The sequence below is a fragment of the Emiliania huxleyi genome, assembly GCF_000372725.1.
Source record: "Emiliania huxleyi CCMP1516 chromosome Unknown EMIHUscaffold_173, whole genome shotgun sequence".
NCBI lineage: Eukaryota > Haptophyta > Isochrysidales > Noelaerhabdaceae > Emiliania > Emiliania huxleyi.
This window is the reverse complement of record NW_005200853.1, coordinates 122,577-140,303: the sequence shown is the minus strand read 5'-3', so window position 1 is coordinate 140,303 and position 17,727 is coordinate 122,577. Positions and strand designations below refer to the sequence as shown.

Here is a 17,727-nt window from a genome sequence, read left to right as displayed (position 1 = left end):
GGCGTGCTGGGGGGGGCGCCGGTGCGCAAGCCCACTTTCCGGGCGACCCCGAGGGGGAGGAGGCCGGGCGAGTGGCAGCAATTCACTGTTAGTGTCCCGGGCCGCTGCGGTACCGTTTATACGGCCCCTCGTGACGTCTTTCCGATTTTGCATTGTGAGTCGTCCTCTGGCCAGCCGAGGGGCACCAGAACGGCATGTGTACTGGTGCTGGGTGCGGGTGCGGAACGGGCTTTTTTAAACTCGCAACCAAGCATACTATACAAGGACACCCTCGGGGGGGACACTCGGCGCATGTGCGACGCGTCAGGGTGGAGTTGGCGGTGGCCGAGCGTCGTCTCCAGATCGACTCGCAGCGCGGAGTCGAGGGGTGAAGCGCGTCGCGCTGCGACACTCGAGAGCCGGCTGGATGGCCGTAGGGCGCAGCCGACTTTGATGTCCTCGAAGGTCCGGTGCGCATTCGTCCTCTGAGACCCACGCGTACAGGAAAGGGGCGAGAACGAGGCCTTTTGAGGCGGACATTTTGGGGCGCGCATCCGCAAGCGCGTTCCACACAGTGCCCAAGGGAGGGAAGAGGACGGCACGACGCCACACCCTGTGTGTTACTCAGGCAGGCAGTTGTCTTTCTCTATCTCTGATTGTGGGAGAATGCGTGCAATGTGGGAGATGCGTGCAAGCGGATGTGCGCCAAATAATTTCCACCTGCAGTAAAATAGATTACTCGGCCAAAACTCGCGCGTCCCATCGGCCAGAACGAAGGGTATCCCCACGTGCTGCCGCTATGCGCGGCGCCCCTGGCATCTGAGAGCGCTGCCTGCGACCTCGCCTCAAAGGTCTTCCGCGACCCTCACATAAACTTTGCGTATGGAGGCTCCGCCGACCTCCGCGGCCGTCCCAACGCGCTCTACAACTTTCTGTCTGCGCCGGGCCTTTCAGTCAGCGTGAAGACGGAGGAGGCCGTGTTCAAGATCCACGATGGAGCACTCACAATCAACGGCTCCTTTCTCACCGAGGCGCACGTGATTGCGCGCTTCGCTCCCCAGAGAAGCTCGGCCGCCTCATTTTGGGCGTCAGAACTCGACCAGAGCAACTCTGGCTGGACAGTGATCAATGGAACGTGCGTCGGTCGCCCCTTCAAGTTTGGGAACCGCGGTCGCAAGGAATGCTTTGATCTAAAAATGTCGATGGGCTACTCGAGCGCCACCTTCGCATTCCGCAACTGGACGGTAAAGGTGCATGGAATGCGTTCCGTCCCACGCGCGGAGGATCACATCGCCGGCCCAAAGCACCGTCTGGACATTGGATTCTCCGCGCGAGGCGACGCTCCATCTCGAGACAGGCCGCACGGCATCATCGGACAGTCCTATGCCACGCCAGGGCTCGTGCGGCACGGCAACGAGGACAAGTACCCGTGGGCTGGCCACTATACCACCAGCGCCCAGGCGGAGGGCGCCATCGAGGGCACGGTGTCGGATTACGAGGTGGCGAGCGTCCACGCGACCGAGTTTGCATTTTCGAGGTTCAACGCCGCAAAGGACGAACCCGCATCACGTGACAGCGCGAATACCAACGTGGTGGTGGACGCGTCGTCGATCGATCGCGTTGCGGACCCCGTCGCCGAGCCGGAGCGCCGGCGACTCTCCGAGGCGCCCTGCCCTCCCCCATCTGCCGGCAGCGCACAGCTGCCACCCCCAGCGCCTACCGACGCAGACAGCGACGGTACTCTCGACGCCGAGGAGGGCACTGTCGACACGGACAGCGACGGCATCCCCGATCAGCTCGAGTCGAACGTCGACGACGCAGACAGCGACGGCGCGACCGACAACGCCGACCCCGACTCGGACGGCAACGGCATCCCCGACGCTGTCGAGGGCACCCCGTCGGGGTTGGGTGGGTGGTACACCGCGTGGACCAGTATAAATACGTGCAACCAGGTCTGCGCTCAACACAACCTGGTTTGCCCAGGCCCGGAAGGAACCGGAAAGGAAGGCGACACCTTCAAGGACTATTGGTGGCGGTCCCTGATAGACACCGAAGCCGAGGCCGAACAGATCTACAAGTCCACCGGGTTCAGTTGCAATTCGTACAAACCGGCTCCAACCCCAAGCAAGACGTTGGTCCAGGAGGGCGGCGAGTGCTACTACCTTACTGATGCTCACGACGATTCGCCCTATCTGTGCAACGTTGTCAGCGGCAACCCCAGACACCTCAGACTGTGCTGGTGCGAGCCGGCGCCGGCGCCGCCCTCGACGCCGCCGGGCGGCTGGTACACTTGTTCGCCTCCCACCTGCGATAATCATGACTGCAACTCGGTCTGCGCGAACAAGGGTCTGCGTTGCCCAGGACCAGCCAGCTGGGGGGGGACCGGAAAGGAAGGCGAGACGTTCCAGGACTACTGGTGGTGGGCTCAGATTGACACCGAAGCCGAGGCCGCAGCGATCTTCGAGGCCAGGGGCCACACTTGCGCCAGCTACGTTTCGTCTGGCTCGGGAATTGAAGGACAGAGTTTTGTCAGGGACACCAAGGTGGCACAAGACCGTTGCCAGAGCGTGTACGATCTTCAGACTGACAGGATGAAGCTGCAGTGCCCGTGCCATTACCCTGGGGCGGAACATGGCAGTTCATCATACCAGTGCAATGCAAAGAGCAAGTACGGCATACCACTGTGCTGGTGCGATGGGAGCCGCCCTCGAGCCAGCGGGTGTGCCATCGCACCTGTCGGCGATTCAGATCCAGAGTGGTCCTCATCCGGGAGCTCCGCAAACCCTACTGACTGGCCGGAGTGTGCAGGTAAGTAATTGCGCACGTGTCGTCTCCTGTCTGTGGCCCTCCTCGCTGCGTCTGGGTCTCTCTCTACTCTGAGAGCGTGGCTGTCAGGCTGTCAGGCTGTCAGACCAGGACTCAGGTCTCTGGGTTCGTCGTCCCCATGTCTCGTCGAGTCCCATCGTCGATCATTGTCCCGGCTTGTGACGAGACATCACATCGATATTAAACTCATATGTGGGGATATTAAATATCATAACGAATTTTAAATTTAACACGCGCGGGCGGAGCGCGGGAGCCGGGACGGAGTCGGAGCGGACCGCGAGGCGAGTGGACACAGACACGACACCACACGTCACGTACTGATGAGTGTAAAATTCTTTCTGAGAGCGCCTTCGTTGCTAATAATACGAACAAGCTCCTCTTGTAGCTCGATCGGTCACACCGCCACCACCGCCGACGTCTCCCAGTGAGATGATGGAGAGGGGGGACGACACTGCTCGATCTACCCTCTGGGGTCCCTCAGCAGCGTGCACCTCGATCCTGTACCGTGTTTGTTATGACCCCCCCCAATGAACACACCAGTGAGGGAGGGCGAGACGATCGAGGGGTCCCGTACCATGCGGAATCGACCCTCTCCAGTGCTCAAGTGCTCAATAATATAAAATAATGATTCCTCGGTCTTTCGATTGTAAAATTCTTTCTTGCTGAAACGCGCGCCGCCGTGTCGCTGTCGACCCGCGCATACGCGCTTGCGGGATTGGCGCGGCGGGTGATGTTATTGAGCAAGTGGACCGCTTGTCCCCTACATTCCCATGTCGAAGCGCAAGCAGCGGGACGCAGACGGCGAGGCGTCCACGACTGCGGACGACCCGTCATGCCGCATCTGCTTTGCTGGCGACGAGGATGGCCCTCTCGTGCAGCCATGCTCCTGTCGTGGGACCTCAAGTTGGGTGCACTCTGAATGCCTTGCGCAGTGGCGGCGAGCGAGCAGCAGACTCGATGCTGCCTACAGCTGCGGTCAGTGCAAAGCTCAATACCTTGATAGTCTCTCGGTAGAGCTGCTGCAGGACCGACTGCAGGCGCAGCGTGCAGAGAAGGGCGATCAGCACCAACGTACCATCGACACGATGAATCGACTCGGCATTGTGCTCAACGAGCAGGGCAGGTCGATGGAGGCAAGGAGTTTGCTGCGCGAGGCGCTTGCGGCGAAGCGCGCGACGCTTGGCGATCGGCACAAGGAAACCATAGTTGCCATGTGCAACCTTCTCTCGCTCATCGTGAGAAGGTTGATTCATCACGACGATGTGTATCGGCATGAGGCCGAGGTGCTTTGCGGCGAAGCGTTGCCAGCTTGCCGCGAGGTCTTCGGCGAGCGAGACTCCAACACCTTGCAAGCGATGCATTTGCAAGCGGCCCTTCTGACCAGCTCTGATCCTGAGGGCGCCATTGAGCTGCATCGTGAGCTGGTCCGGCTGAAGCGTGATACACTCGGCGCCCGAGACAACGACACGCTCTCAACCATGAACAACCTGGCGTCACTGCTGAGCAAGCAAGGCGATGTGGAAGGCGCACGAGGGCTGTGGCAAGAGGTGCTGAGCGTGAGGCGTCAGACGATCGGCGGCCGGCACCCAGACACGCTCACTACGATGTCGAATTTGGCGTTTGCGCTCAAGGAGCAGAATGACCTGTCTGGCGCCGTGCAGATGAAGCGCGAGGTACTGTCGCTGAAGCGCGAGTGTCTGGGCGGCGAGCACCCTGACACCGCCGATGAGATGGCCGTCCTTGGCATGTGGCTTAAGGAGCTGGGCGAGTCAGCGGAAGCACTGGCGCTGCTGCGTGAGTTCCGCAGACTGACAACTCGAAACACTTCAGTGCTTAGCGGAATCATTCGCGAGCTAGAGGCACTCGTGGCTGCGAGTGCGACCGCGCGCGCAGCGATCTCGGGCCTGCAGCCATGATGCGAGCCGTGAGCGAAGAGATCGGCCGCGGATGATCGAGTACTCGATACCTGCGCAGGCCTCGAGTATGCGTGTAGCGCGCCATAAAGCGCGAGCCGAGCGCTCGGAGGTCGGAGGATCGGAGGATCAGAGGATCGGTGTCGACTCGTGTGACGGGAGATGGCTGGCTTGAGCGGAGTGGTGTGAGTGGAGTAACACATCCCCGCACACCTTGTGACGGTGCCCTGGCAAAATCGTCCCGATTTCGATGCGCGATTTAGCTAAGTCCCAGAGCCGTTTACGCATGAGCGGGCCCCCTCACCAGCCTAGGGCTCGCGCTTCTGGCCCGAGGTGTCGCCGCTGCCTCCCGCGCCCTCCGGCGCCTGCTGCTACTGCCGGTCGGCCGGTCGGGTCCGCGTGACGGCTCCATCCTCGAGACGTAGCGGTCGCTGAGCGCTTTCTCGACCGCTACGTCTTCCAGTGCACCCACCCACCGCGACCCTCGAACCTGCGCTGCGCGGCGCAGTTGCTGCCGAGCGAGACGCCCCCGCCCGCGCAGGGGCGGCATCACCAGACGCTACCGCATGGCCGAGCAGCGAGCAGTGTGTGCCGCAGTGCCCGTCCGGGCCCTCTTGCAGCTGCCTCTATTGGGCGTAAACCGCGGATATAAGGGTCTATACGGAGGTGGGTGGCCTCTTAGAGGTATGGGAGCCGCTGGCACCGCGCTGGGCGCCGCGGATGCACGTACGAACGAACATTATGAAATCGGGACGATTTTGACCCAAAAATCACAAGGTGTCTCGGGAGTAATCGAAAGTCTTACAGTGTCGTGCGAGAGAGTTTCGATTTTACTGACGTAGGAGGGGGCCGGAGCCGCGGAGGAAAAAGAGTTCTCACAGTACTCGAGTAAGCTAAGGGGCTGTAAGGCTCGCGGCTATATGGGTGCTTGGGTGGAGGAACTAAAGCAGTCTCGCTCCCGATACGTGCATCACTTGTGCGCCGGTGCCGCCGGCACGATAACTACGACGCAGCACCGTTCATGCCCGCCTGCGCTAAGCTCCGCTTGCTTCGCCGGACGGGGCCCGCCGACTCAGCTCCCGCCGCAACCGCAGCTGCCACCATTCCCTCTTCCGCGACCACCGCCTCCTCGCCTGCGCCTGCTGCCGCCTCGCCCGGCAGTGCCGCCGACGCGTGGCCTGCTGGCGAGCCCGCTTCCGGCGCCTCCCCGACCGACCGCGCATAGGCCACCGCCGCCTCCACCGCCGTGTCGAAGTAGCCGAGGGAGAGATATCCCGGCCCCCGCACCTCGAAGCGGCCAGAGTGGTGCTCGTACACGCCCTTGTAGCCAGTGCTGCCGCTGCTCGAGAGGTGCAGCCGCAGCCCCTCCGCCTCCGCCGCCACCGTCGGAGGAGGGGGAGGCTGGTACTCGCCGACCGCCCGCGCGTACGCCACCGCCGCCTCCACCGCCGTATCGAAACTGCCAAGGTGGACCTTCCTCTTTCCGGCCATATAGTGCAGCGCTTCGAAGCGGCCAACCTTCTTGGTGCTCTTGCGCACGTTCCTGTAGCCGGTGACGCTGCTGCTCGAGAGGTGCAAACGCAGCCCCTCCGCCTCTGACGGCGGCGACGAAGTAGCGCCTGCTGAGCCCTCCACCTCCGCCTCCTCCGCCTCCTCCACCCCCTCCGCCTCCGTGCCCTCCGCCGCCCCAGCCTCCGTCGCCGTCCGGTCTGATCCTCCCGCCCTTCCCGCCTGCGCCCGCGCGTACGCCACCGCCGCCTCCACCGCCGTGTCGAAAAAGCCGAGGGCGACCTGCCGCCCGTTCGCCATGTGCCGGGCGCCCCGCACCTCGAAGCGGCCAGAGTGGTGCTCGTACACGCCCTTGTAGCCGGTGCTGCTGCTGCTCGAGAGGTGCAGCCGCAGCCCCTCCGCCTCCGTCGCCACCGTCGGAGGAGGCGGAGGCTGGTACTCGCCGACCGCCCGCGCGTACGCCACCGCCGCCTCCACCGCCGTGTCGAAATAGCCAAGGACGACCTGCCGCCCGTTCGCCGTGAGCTTCGCCTCGAAGCGGCCATAGTGCTCGCGCACTCCCTTGTAGCCGGTGGCGCTGCTGCTGGAGAGGTGCAGCTTCAGCCCCTCCGCCTCCGCCACGACCGCCTCCGCCTCGAGCGGCGCGGCGACGGGTGCAGCCCCCTCTGGCGTCGCATCGGGCTCCGCCTCCGCCTCCGCCTCCATCGCCTCCGCGCCCTCCTCCGAGCCCTCCGCCGCCTCCGCCGCCTCCGCCGCCGCTGCGGCCCGCGCCGGCCCTCCCGCGCCAGCCGCCTCCGCCTCGCCGACCGCCCGCGCGTACGCCACCGCCGCCTCGACCGCCGTGTCGAAGATGCCGATGGAGACCTTCTTTCCGTTCGCCGCGTGCCGTACCTGGAAGCGGCCAGAGTGGTGCTCGTGCACGCCCAAGTAGCCGGTGACGCTGCTGCTCGAGAGGTGCAGCCGCAACCCCTCCGCCTCTGTCGCCACTGTCGGAGGCGGAGGCTGGTACTCGCCGACCGCCCGCGCGTACGCCACCGCCGCCTCCACTGCCGTGTCGAAGGAGCCGATGAAGACCCTCCTTCCGTCCACACTGTGCTTCGCCTGGAAGCGGCCAGAGTGGTGCTGGTTCACGCCCCTGTAGCCGGTGCTGCCGCTGCTCGAGAGGTGCAGCTTCAGCCCCTCCGCCTCTGCCACGACCGCCTCCGCCGCGAACGGCGCAGCCTCCCCTGGTGTCGGCGGCGACGAGGTAGCGCCTGCTGAGCCCTCCGCCTCCACCTCCTCCAACCCCTCCGCCTCCGTGCCCTCCGCCGCCCCAGCCTCCGTCGCCGTCCGCTCTGATCCTCCCGCCCTTCCCGCCTGCGCCCGCGCGTACGCCACCGCCGCCTCCACCGCCGTGTCGAAGTAGCCGAGGGAGACCCTCCTTCCGTCCACACTGTGCTTCGCCCGAAAGCGGCCAAAGTGCTCGTGCACGCCCCTGTAGCCGGTCCTGCCGCTGCTCGAGAGGTGCAGCCGCAGCCCCTCCGCCTCTGACGGCGGCGACGAGGTAGCGCCTGCTGAGCCCTCCGCCTCCGCCTCCTCCGCCTCCTCCACCCCCTCGGCCTCCGTGCCCTCCGCCGCCCCAGCCTCCGTCGTCGTCCGCTCTGATCCTCCCGCCCTTCCCGCCTGCGCCCGCGCGTACGCCACCGCCGCCTCCACCGCCGTGTCGAAGGAGCCGATGAATGCTAACCTTCCTTCCGCCTTGTGCCGCGCGACGAAACGGCCGGGCGCGACCTTGTACACGCCCCTGTAGCCGGTGCTGCCGCTGCTCGAGAGGTGCAGCTTCAGCCCCTCCGCCTCCGCCACGACCGCCTCCGCCGCGAACGGCGCGGCTGCGGGTGCAGTCTCCCCTGGCGTCGCATCGGGCTCCGCCTCCGCCTCCGCCTCCATCGCCTCCATCGCCTCCGCGCCCTCCTCCGAGCCCTCCGCCGCCTCCGCCGCCTCCGCCGCCGCTGCGGCCCGCGCCGGCCCTCCCGCGCCAGCCGCCTCCGCCTCGCCGACCGCCCGCGCGTACGCCACCGCCGCCTCCACCGCCGTGTCGAAGGAGCCGATGGAGACCTTCTTTCCGTTCACACTTTGCTTCGCCTGGAAGCGGCCAGAGCGATTGGACACGCCCTTGTACCCGGTGGCGCTGCTGCTCGAGAGGTGCAAACGCAAGCCCTCCGCCTCTGTCGCCACTGTCGGAGGCGGAGGCTGGTACTCGCCGACCGCCCGCGCGTACGCCACCGCCGCCTCCACCGCCGTGGCGAAGCAGCCGAGGGCGACCTGCCGCCCGTTCGCCATGTGCCGCACCTCGAATCGGCCAGAGGGCTGCTCGCGCACTCCTCTGTAGCCGGTGCTGCCGCTGCTCGAGAGGTGCAGCTTCAGCCCCTCCGCCTCCGCCACGACCGCCTCCGCCGCGAACGGCGCGGCTGCGGCGACGGGTGCAGCCCCCCCTGGCGTCGGCGGTGCGGTCGGAGGCGGCGACGAGGTTGAGCCTGCGGCCTCCGCCTCCTCCGCCTCCGCCTCGGGCTCCGTGCAGCCCGCCGCTACCTGCGCCGCGCCCTGCGCAGCCGAGGTGCGACGACGCTTCGGTGGCCGCCTCGGCTGCCCCGCCGCCGCCGCCTCCGACCCCGCCTCCGCCGCCGCATCGGGCTCCGCCTCCGCCTCCATCGCCTCCATCGCCTCCGCGCCCTCCTCCGAGCCCTCCGCCGCCTCCGCCGCCTCCGCCGCCGCTGCGGCCCGCGCCGGCCCTCCCGCGCCAGCCGCCTCCGCCTCGCCGACCGCCCACGCGCGTCCACCCGCCGCCTCCGCCGCCGCCCTGGCCCTGCCCGCACGGATGGCGAAGCGCCGCAGCGCCTCGAGCAGCTCCTCCTCCTCCTAAGCGAGGGTAGGCGAGGGGAGGATGAGGACAGCGCCGGTCGCTCGCGGGCAAGTTCGACCCGAGAAGGCGATGCAGAGAGCGGCGCTGCGGGTGGCATGCGAAATGTGGGTAGATCGCACCAGATCCTCTTCGTCCCCGTCCGCATGTTCGATGTGCCAAAACGCCGGCTCGTCCTCCGCATCGCCCGCCGGCAGGTAGAGGCGCACCACCGCATGCACGTAGCCGTGTCCCTTCAGGCGTCGCAGCACCCGCTCACCGACATGAGGCCCCTCGCTGAGCCAGCCAACTTCGACCCGCGGCGCAGGCGCGGGCTCGGCAACCTCGGGAACAGGAGGCACAAGCTCGGAGAGCTGGATGCGGCCGCTGCCGCTGCCGCTGCCGCTGCCGCTGTGTGGCTGCGCTCCAGATGCGCTCCGCGCAGTACTTTTTCTCGGCCAAGCCCAGCGGCAAACGTGGCCGCGCTTCTTCACGCCGCAGTAGGGACAGAGCGACCTGTCTGGGTGCAGCCCGTTCGTCTCGGCGTGGTGGCGGAAGGACAACGGACTCATCACAGCATATACACATGTCAACTGTCGCGCGGTGGGGCGCGCCTCGGTTTTCGTGAAATTCGTCTTCGTGAAATTCTTTTCAGAGCGCCTTCGTTGTTAATTGTTAATAATACAAACCCAATGGTCCCTTGCGAGCGGTCCTTCGTCGCAGTCGCACACACGCACACGCCACACCCACCGCGCGCCCGCCCACTGCCCCGCCCAGGCGGGAAAGAGATGAGGAGATCGGACAGCGAACCTAGATGTTAAGTCTGTATTTTGATTTTTGTGTATTTGGACTTGGGCTGAAAACTCAGTGTATTTTTCTTGCATTTTTGCTCCCTGCTACGAGTACCTGAGCGAGTTGTTGTGAAATTCCTTTGGCGCCATTGGTCGCGACCATGCGCAAGAAAAAAATCTGCAAAGGGGGGAGTGTGCGAACGAGAGAGTACACCCCAGGAGTGTACTCCAGACTCACCCCTATCCTCTGGCAGCTCACGGTCACGCACAGCCGATATGTGCTGAGTTCGCTCGTTGACCTGTCCCCCGCCGCCGCGCACGCACCTTGCTACACATGTACCTGCCCCATGTTCGACCTCCGGCACGCCGAAGAGGCGGCCCGCGACGGCCATTGCATGCACGACCGCCCGCGTCCCCCGACCCTCCCCCGCTTTCCTGCAGAGTCCACATGTGCATGCCCCGACGTCCCCTCGCAAGCCCCGACCCGCCCGTCCCCTTGCGAGCCCCACTCCCGAGACTTGGTACGCCGCCACGCGTCTACCCCCCGGCGGCGCTGCCTGCTCGCCTCGGTCGGTCAGCCCGCACGTACAGCCCGCCATGCGGCACGCGCCAGTGCAGCCCGCCATGCGGCACGCGCCAGTGCAGCCCGCCATGCGGCACGCGCCAGTGCAGCGCTAGTTGGCGGTCACGTTCTCGCTCCTTGCCGCGTCGACGAGCCTCGCCGCCATCCGCGGCGTCGCCTTGCCGTTCCGCTGGAGCCGCCGCTTGGTGTTGCCGCCTGGCGAGCGGCGGCGGCAGCGGGTGGTCGGAGGGGGTGTGGTGGTGTGGTGGTGTGGTGGTGGTGGTGGTGGTTGGGGGGGGGGGGGGGGGGGGGCACCGTGTGCGGGCCTCGCCCTCGGCGGGCAACCTCGGGAGATGGCATCTCGTGCGATCTCGGCTGGTCTGTCGTGACATTCTCTCGGCGAGTGTCGCGCGCACCCTTGTCGGCGGTCTTGTCGGGCGAGAGCTCCGCCGCAGCCTCTCCGTGGCCGAGGCTGCGCCGCCCGTCGGGCGCGGAGAGGGAGGGCGGGGCCGAGTCGCCCATCGCGGCGGCGTAGGCGGCGAGGATCGCCTCCGCCTACCTCGGGTGATCTCGGTGTAACCTCGGTGTATCTCGGGCGTATCTCGGGCAGCCAATCGGCGCGGCGAGGTCTCGCCTCCGCCTCCGCCCGCGAGACTGCCTCCTCGTCCGCCAGCCCCCCCGCCGCCTCGACCCTCTCCCGCAGCTTCTGGACGTGCTTGAGGGCGGTGCGGTCGGTCATGGCCATCGCCTAGACAGAGAGAGAGAGAGAGACGAATCAAGAAGAAGAAAACGGCCCACCCCGGGGCGGGGCGCCGGCCATCACCAGCTTGCGGAGGAGCGCCGCCAGCGGCGCGCGGGCGCGCCACGCCCCCTCCGCCGGGAGGGCGAGGTGCGGGAAGGCGCGTGGCAGGAGGAGGCCGGACCCTGCGGCGCGAGCAGAGTCAGGTCACGCCCGCATTCAGGGAGGGACTGCGAGCAGTCAGGGAGGGGCTGTGACGGCGGCGGGTGCATGCAGCATGGAACCCCCCGAGGACGAGGGGGGAGGACTGCAGGAGCGTCTCTGGCATCTAACTCCCCCTTGCCGGCGGGCGCACGCAGCGTCTCGCAGCAGAGGCCGAGGGCGGCGCCCTCGTGCGCCGCCGCCGCCTCGCCCGCCGCCTCGCCGGCCGCCTCGGCGGCTCCGTCGCCCTTGTCGCCCGCGGCGGGCCGCGTGAGCGCGAGCACGAACGAGGCGAGCGACTCGACAGGCACGGACGCCTCTGGTGCGCCGGCAGGCGCGGAGAGGGCGGTCCGCAGCGCGGGGAGGAGCGCCTACGCCTCGGCCGATCTCGGCTCATCTCGGCCGATCTCGCCGCGGAGAGGGCGGCTGCGCAGCGTCTCTGTCTCGCGCCGATCCGAGCAGCGCGGGCGGGGCGGAGGCGAAGAAGACGGAGAGGAACTGCCTCGGGTCGCTCAGCAGCTCGAGCGCTTGCTTGCCAACCACCTCGAGCAGCCCCGCCTCGGCGAGCGGCTCTGCGCGCGCCGCCGCGTGCTCCGCCTGCAGTCTTGGCAGGTTGGTCACGCGCGCAGCGAAGAGCGAGCCTCGCGTGCATACGGGGGGGCACGAAAGCAAGGCCCAGGGAGGGCGTGGTCACGGGTGTGTGTGTGTGTGTGTGTGTGTGTGTGTGTGTGTGTGTGTGTGTGTGTGTGTGTGTGTGTGCTGGCATACCCGGGGCGTGCGCGGCGTGCGTGGCCGCATCTAGGTAGCTCCGCCTGGAAGTAGAAGACCAGCAGGCGCGCGACCAGCGCGGAGGAGGCGACGCGACCTGTGTGCTCGAGAGGAGCCGAGCTGAGCCAAGCTGAGCCGAGCTAAGCCGAGCTGAGCCGAGATCGTGCCGAGATCGTGCCGAGATCGTGCCGAGATCGTGCTCGAGGGCGACGCGGCGCCGGTGTGCAGGAGGCGGCAGGCGGCGAGCGCCGCAGAGGCGGAGAGGAGCGCGTCGCTCGAGCGGAGCGCCGGCCCGAGAAGGTCGAGGAGCGCACCGGCGCAGTCGTCCTCGGTGGGCGGCAGCGGCGCGCCGGCGGGCGGCGGCTCGGGCGCGGCGGAGGGCGGGAGGAGGGCGGCGGGGGAGTGGACGAGGAGGAGGTCGGCACAGGCGCCTGCAGGACGCTTCCGAGACACTTCCGAGACCGCTCCGAGAGAGGCGGAGGCAGGAGGCTTGCGCAAGCGCCGAGGGCGGCGAGCTGCACGGGGAGCTGGTCGTGCGCCAGCGCCTTGACGAAGAGCGGCCACAGCTTGGCGGCCTGGGCGCCGTCGCTCAGCGCGCGCAGCCCGAGGCAGCGCAGGGCGAGCGCGCGCAGCTTGGGGCGCGGCGCGGCGAGCGCGGGAAGGAAGGTTGCGTCTGCGTGCAGGTCCATCTCGTGGCTCCCTATGGCACGGCTCCGGGAAGGTTCACGGAAGCGTCCCGCGTCTGCGTGCAGGCCCGGTTCCGAGCGCTCGGCTGATCTCGGCTGATCTCGGCTGATCTCGGCTAATCTCACCGAGCGCGAGGCCGGGCGTGCGCATGAGCAGCTCCGAGAGCCGGAGGCAGCGGGCGGTGCGAAGTGCGTCCTCGTCCTCAGGGGCGCGCCGCGAGGCAGGCAGCGCCGCCAGCTGCGCCGTCAGCGCGGCCGCCTCCTTTTGCAGCGCGGCGGCGGCGTCGAAGTCCTCCTCCTCGACGCGGCTCTTGACCTATGGGAGACGGACCGGGGAGGCGGTTCCCAGAGACGGCTGTCGGAGGGAGTCCTCCTCCTCCTCGGACAGGCCTCCGCGTGCAGCTCGACGAGCCGCGCCTGCGAGGGACGTGTCGCGGACGTGTCGCGGACGTGTCGCGAGCGTGTGGTGTGCGTGTGGTGTGCGTGTGGTGTGCGTGTGGTGCGTGTGGTGTGCGTGTGGTGTGCGTGTGGTGTGCGTGTGGTGTGCGTGTGGTGTGCGTGAGTGGTGTGCGTGAGTGGTGTGCGTGTGGTGTGCGTGTGGTGAGAGAGAGCTGCGCCTGCGCGAGCATCCGCTGCTGCTCGGCTTGCAGTCGCTCGTCTGCGCCGAGGGCGTCGGCCGACGACGGCCCCGCCTCGGCCGCCTCCTCCTCGAGCGGGTCGTCCACCTCCGAGATGAGCTCCTGCATGAGGCGCTGGAAGCGGCCGTCCTCGCCGCCGCACGCGGCGCGCAGAGCGGCGGCGAGGAGCGGCAGCAGCTCGTCGCCGATGGAGAGGGTCTTGAGGAGGGCGCAGAGGGCGGCCTCGAGCTCAGCGCGGCCGTACTCGTCTGCAAAGTCGAGCCGCGGGCAGAGCCGCAGCAGCTGGACCAGCGAGTAGTTTGCCTACCGGGGGGGTGGCGGTGGCGTGCAGCGGAGGGGAGGGTGTACGGTAGCAACGAAGGAGAGACAGCAGGCGACGAGAGCGCAGCGGATGCGAGTCCTCTCGAGCCCGGAAGACACGGCGCGTGGAACTCCCAATCTAGAGGAGCTCGCCTCCCGCATCTGTTTCCGCATCTAGAGTCGCTCGCCACACCCGATCCGCCCGCCTCCTCCGACGCCGCCGACGCGGTGCCGACAGCGGCCTGCAGCGCCTTGCAGAAGGGAGGCAGCTCCGGCAGCGCAGCGTCGCGAGCCTCCTCGTCGGCCGCCGTGCCGCCGTCCGCGGCGGCGACGAGCGCCTCGACCTTGCCGCAGCGGGGGGCGGGGAGGGTAGCGGAGGTGAGAGCAGCGGGGAGAGGGCGCGGGCGGTGAGAGGGTCACTGTGGTGTGTGTGTGTGTGTGTGTGTGTGTGTGTGTGTGTGTGTGTGTGTGTGTGTGTGTGTGTGTGTGTGTGTGTGTGTGTGTGTGTGTGTGTGTGTGTGTGAGTGTTTTGGGGGAGGGGGGGGGGGGGGTCCTGCATTGAAAGGGCGTGGGTGTGTGTGTGTGTGTGTGTGGGGAGGAGGGTGGGTGGGTGGGTGGGGGGGGGGGGCAGTGCGGAGGAGAGAGGCCGCAATGGAGAGAAGGAGAGCAGACAAGGCGCCGCCCGGGTGCCATCTCGGCTGCATCTCGGGGTGCGACCTCGCGGCGCAGGCAGAGCAGGAAGAGTCTAGGAAGAGTCTAGGAAGAGTCTAGGAAGAGTCTAGGAAAGGACCTCGCAGCGCAGGCAGAGCACCGCCTCTGGCGCGAGGGACGCCCAGTCGGCCGCCACGGAGCCGACGAGGCCTGCCGTCTCCTTGTCCTGCAGGAGCGCCGCCACGACCCGCTCGGCGGCTGTCTCGTACGAGGCGACGTCGAGCGCCTGGAGACGCGAGGGAGGTGCGGGGAGGGGTGCGGGGAGGGGTGCGGGGAGGGGTGCGGGGAGGGGTGCGGGGAGGGGTGCGGGAGATGCGAGGGAGATGCGAGAGAGATGCAGGGAGAGATATAGGGAGATGTGAGGGAAATTGCGGGGAGGTGTGAGCGCTCCTTGAGCAGCACCGGCAGTTGCCTGTCCGCCTTTCGCAGCCAGCCACGCACGAGCTCGACCGCCGCGGTCCGGACCTGCGTGCAAGGGGGGGCTATCAGGTGGCCGGCAGGTGGCCGGCACACCGAGAGTCGGAGGAGCGGAGAGTGGAGACACCGCCTCCAGAGAGCAGCTGCTTCCCGCATCTCCCGCGTCTAGAGCAGCGCACGGACGGCGAGGAAGCGTCTAGGAAGTGTCTCGGAACTGTCTTCCGCATCCAGAGCAGCGCACGGACGGCGAGCGGTCGGCAAGTGCATCTCCGAGGAGCTTGGCGCGCTGCGAGATTGTCAGCCAGCGCATCTCGACCTTCTCGCGGAGCACGCCGAGCGCGTGCTTGCGGACCGCCTATGGGACGGTCCCGAGCGGCCTCACGGACGCCTTCCGCGCGCAGCGCCTCTCGGAGCAGCTCTGCTGGGTGCCTCGGTCACGTCTCGCGTGCGGGAGAGGAGGCCGCGGATGGCGGGCTTGGAGGGGGCGACGGTCGAGATGGCCGCCATCCGCACCTCCGGACTCGAGTCGTGCTCCATCATCCGGAGCAGCTCACTTGAGATCGCGTCGGACGGCCCCGACGGGTCTTGCAGCCGGAACAGAGCGCGCAGCGCGCACGCGCGGACGACGGGGACCTTGTCGCGGCAGCGGCGGAGCATGCGCTCCTCGACCGCGACGAAGAGGTCGTCCGACACCTCCGCCTCCTCGGGCATCGCGTTCATGATCCGTCCCACCAGCTGGGAGACGCGGAAGCGGACGGCCTTGTCGCGTGCGTCCGACAGCCCGAGGAGCGGGAGGCAGATGCGGCCGATGAGCTCGTCCTGCTCGCCGGCATCGTCCTCACCAGCCTCGGTCAGGAAGCGCACCACGAATTCGACCACCCGCTCCGCCGCGGGCTCGCGCTTGAAGACGGGCAGCACACACGCGATGCACGCAAAGAGCGCTTCGGCAAACGCGCGGGCGTCGGCCTTGCGCTGCAGCGCGCGCAGCCGCTCCGCGCACCGCCGGTGCTTGGCGAGCGACTGCTGGGCGTCGTTGAAGATGGCCTCGATCTGAGGCTGGAGTGGTGCGGGTGGTGGCATGCTCGCCGGTGTTGTCGGTCTCAGTTTGAACAGCCTTCTGAGCAGCTCCGATTGCCGGCGATTTCTTTTGTTTTTGGTGCTAACTAAAAAAGAAAGAAAAACGGTATATCTTTGCGACGAATTTCTTTGCTGGACAGGCTCCATGCGCAAGAAGAAGCCCAAGCTTATCGCCGCGAGACCACCTGGGTTCCGGCTCCTACCGGATAGGCAACAAATCTCGCGCGCGCGTGAACAGGGCTCCAGGCCCCAAATGACGTGTGAGTGTTAGAGTTGTTTGGTATTGCTAAAAATCTCTCTCTCTCTCTCCGGATAGGGGGTCTGGATTGAAAACGCCCTCCTACCTACCTATCCCCAGGCCGCGCAGCGAAGCGAAAAAAGATGAAAAGAGCGGGGTACCTACCTATTGCAGGGCCCTTTTGGGCGAAACAAGACCAACCTACCTACCTATCTGGTGTTTTGAGCCGTTTAAAACGCCGCGAATTCTTTTTGCGGATGGTGGGCTATGGTGCGGATGGTGGGCTATGGCCGAGCAGTCAAACGCTCAGTTTTTCTTTTTCTTCCCCGGGTTTTCGTTTTTCTTCGCTGCCGGGCGCACGAGGGAGATTTTTTTGTTTGTTTGGCGCACGCCGGACGGACGGAACTTGCGCGGTGCTGTCGAATGCTGTGTGAAGTGAGGTGGCGGGCGGGTGGAGCAGCCTCTTCAAGAGCAAGGAGATTACATGTAATTCACAGGAAGAGCAGATCAGGCCTTTTGCAAAAGGCTACATTGTACGGGAAAGTAAACTCGTTCCCCCGGAGCTTGGACGCGTCCCATAGAGACGCACAGGCGGCTCCAGACGATCTGGAGCAACGACGAGGCCTCGAAGCATGACGATGGCAACCACGACAGGGGCGAGTGCCGGGGGCGCGAGGAACATGATGTGCGTCGATGGCAACACCTTTCGACGCGTACTCCTCGCGAGGGCAGCCTTCCGAGGTGTGGTCTTTGGAGGCCTGTTGTACCTCGGCGCCACCACGCTCGACCGCATCAAGCGCCTGGAAGACTCGAATGCTGCCATGGCGCTCAAGCTGGACACGGTCAACAAGGAAGTCGTGGCCGCCAACTAACCGCATTGACTTCCCACAGAAGCTCAAGCCAGGAGTGCCCGTCTAGTGCCAGCAGACTCTGTGCGAGCCCGTAAGACTGTGCGTGTTTCTGTGAGCCGTATAGTCGCCCACCCGGCGGGAGGCGGCACGGCCCTCTCCGTTACAACATCAATTTCGGACTCCGCCCTGTCTGGGCGGGGCATGTCCGGTATCGTCTTGTGCGAGCCCTGGGGATGGGGGGAGACTACCCGCGGGCCTAGAAGGCCCGCGCGCAGAGGGGTGGGACATTGAGACCGGTTACACACACAGCGGGCTGCAGAGAGAGCCGTGTACGTACTTTTAGCTTACTGGGAGAAAAGGGAGAGGGGGTTGTGTTCTCTAGGCCCCTAAGGGTAAAGGGCCCTGCGCGCGGCGTGAGCGCTTCGTGTATGACCCTAGCAGACCCCCAGACGGAAGCCGATGCGTGACATGTGGCTCATGGGGCTCGCATGGGCTTATAAAACAATAAACTGACGAAGGAAGGGAGATACTCATCGTCCTGGCAAACCTGGGGGCTGGCCCCACGTCGCAGGAGGTGTGGTCGGCTTGGGCTGGCGAATCGCGGCTAGGGGCTAAAGCCGTAGCATCTAGCAAAGGGGAAGAGAAC

The 17,727-nt window shown here is 66.6% G+C and overlaps 2 protein-coding genes across 2 annotated transcripts; one reads left to right on the top strand and one right to left on the bottom strand.

The window, feature by feature from the left end:
- Positions 1-3,860: 3,860 nt before the first annotated feature.
- On the top strand, positions 3,861-4,574 carry EMIHUDRAFT_44159 (hypothetical protein; the record flags this gene model as incomplete). The annotated part of the gene is made up of 1 exon (XM_005784067.1): positions 3,861-4,574. A coding segment is annotated over one exon (714 nt), but the record flags the coding sequence as incomplete, so codon positions are not given.
- A 1,146-nt stretch (positions 4,575-5,720) lies between these two features.
- On the bottom strand, positions 5,721-15,995 carry EMIHUDRAFT_468124 (hypothetical protein; the record flags this gene model as incomplete). The annotated part of the gene is made up of 14 exons (XM_005784066.1): positions 5,721-9,122; positions 9,246-9,446; positions 10,583-10,671; positions 10,872-11,010; positions 11,147-11,203; positions 11,279-11,379; positions 11,550-11,766; positions 11,939-12,036; positions 12,478-12,594; positions 13,981-14,131; positions 14,578-14,724; positions 14,889-14,963; positions 15,157-15,270; positions 15,354-15,995. 14 exons carry the CDS (start codon positions 15,993-15,995, stop codon positions 5,721-5,723), a joined length of 5,550 nt encoding a protein of 1,849 aa, XP_005784123.1.
- Between the last annotated feature and the right edge of the window lie 1,732 nt (positions 15,996-17,727).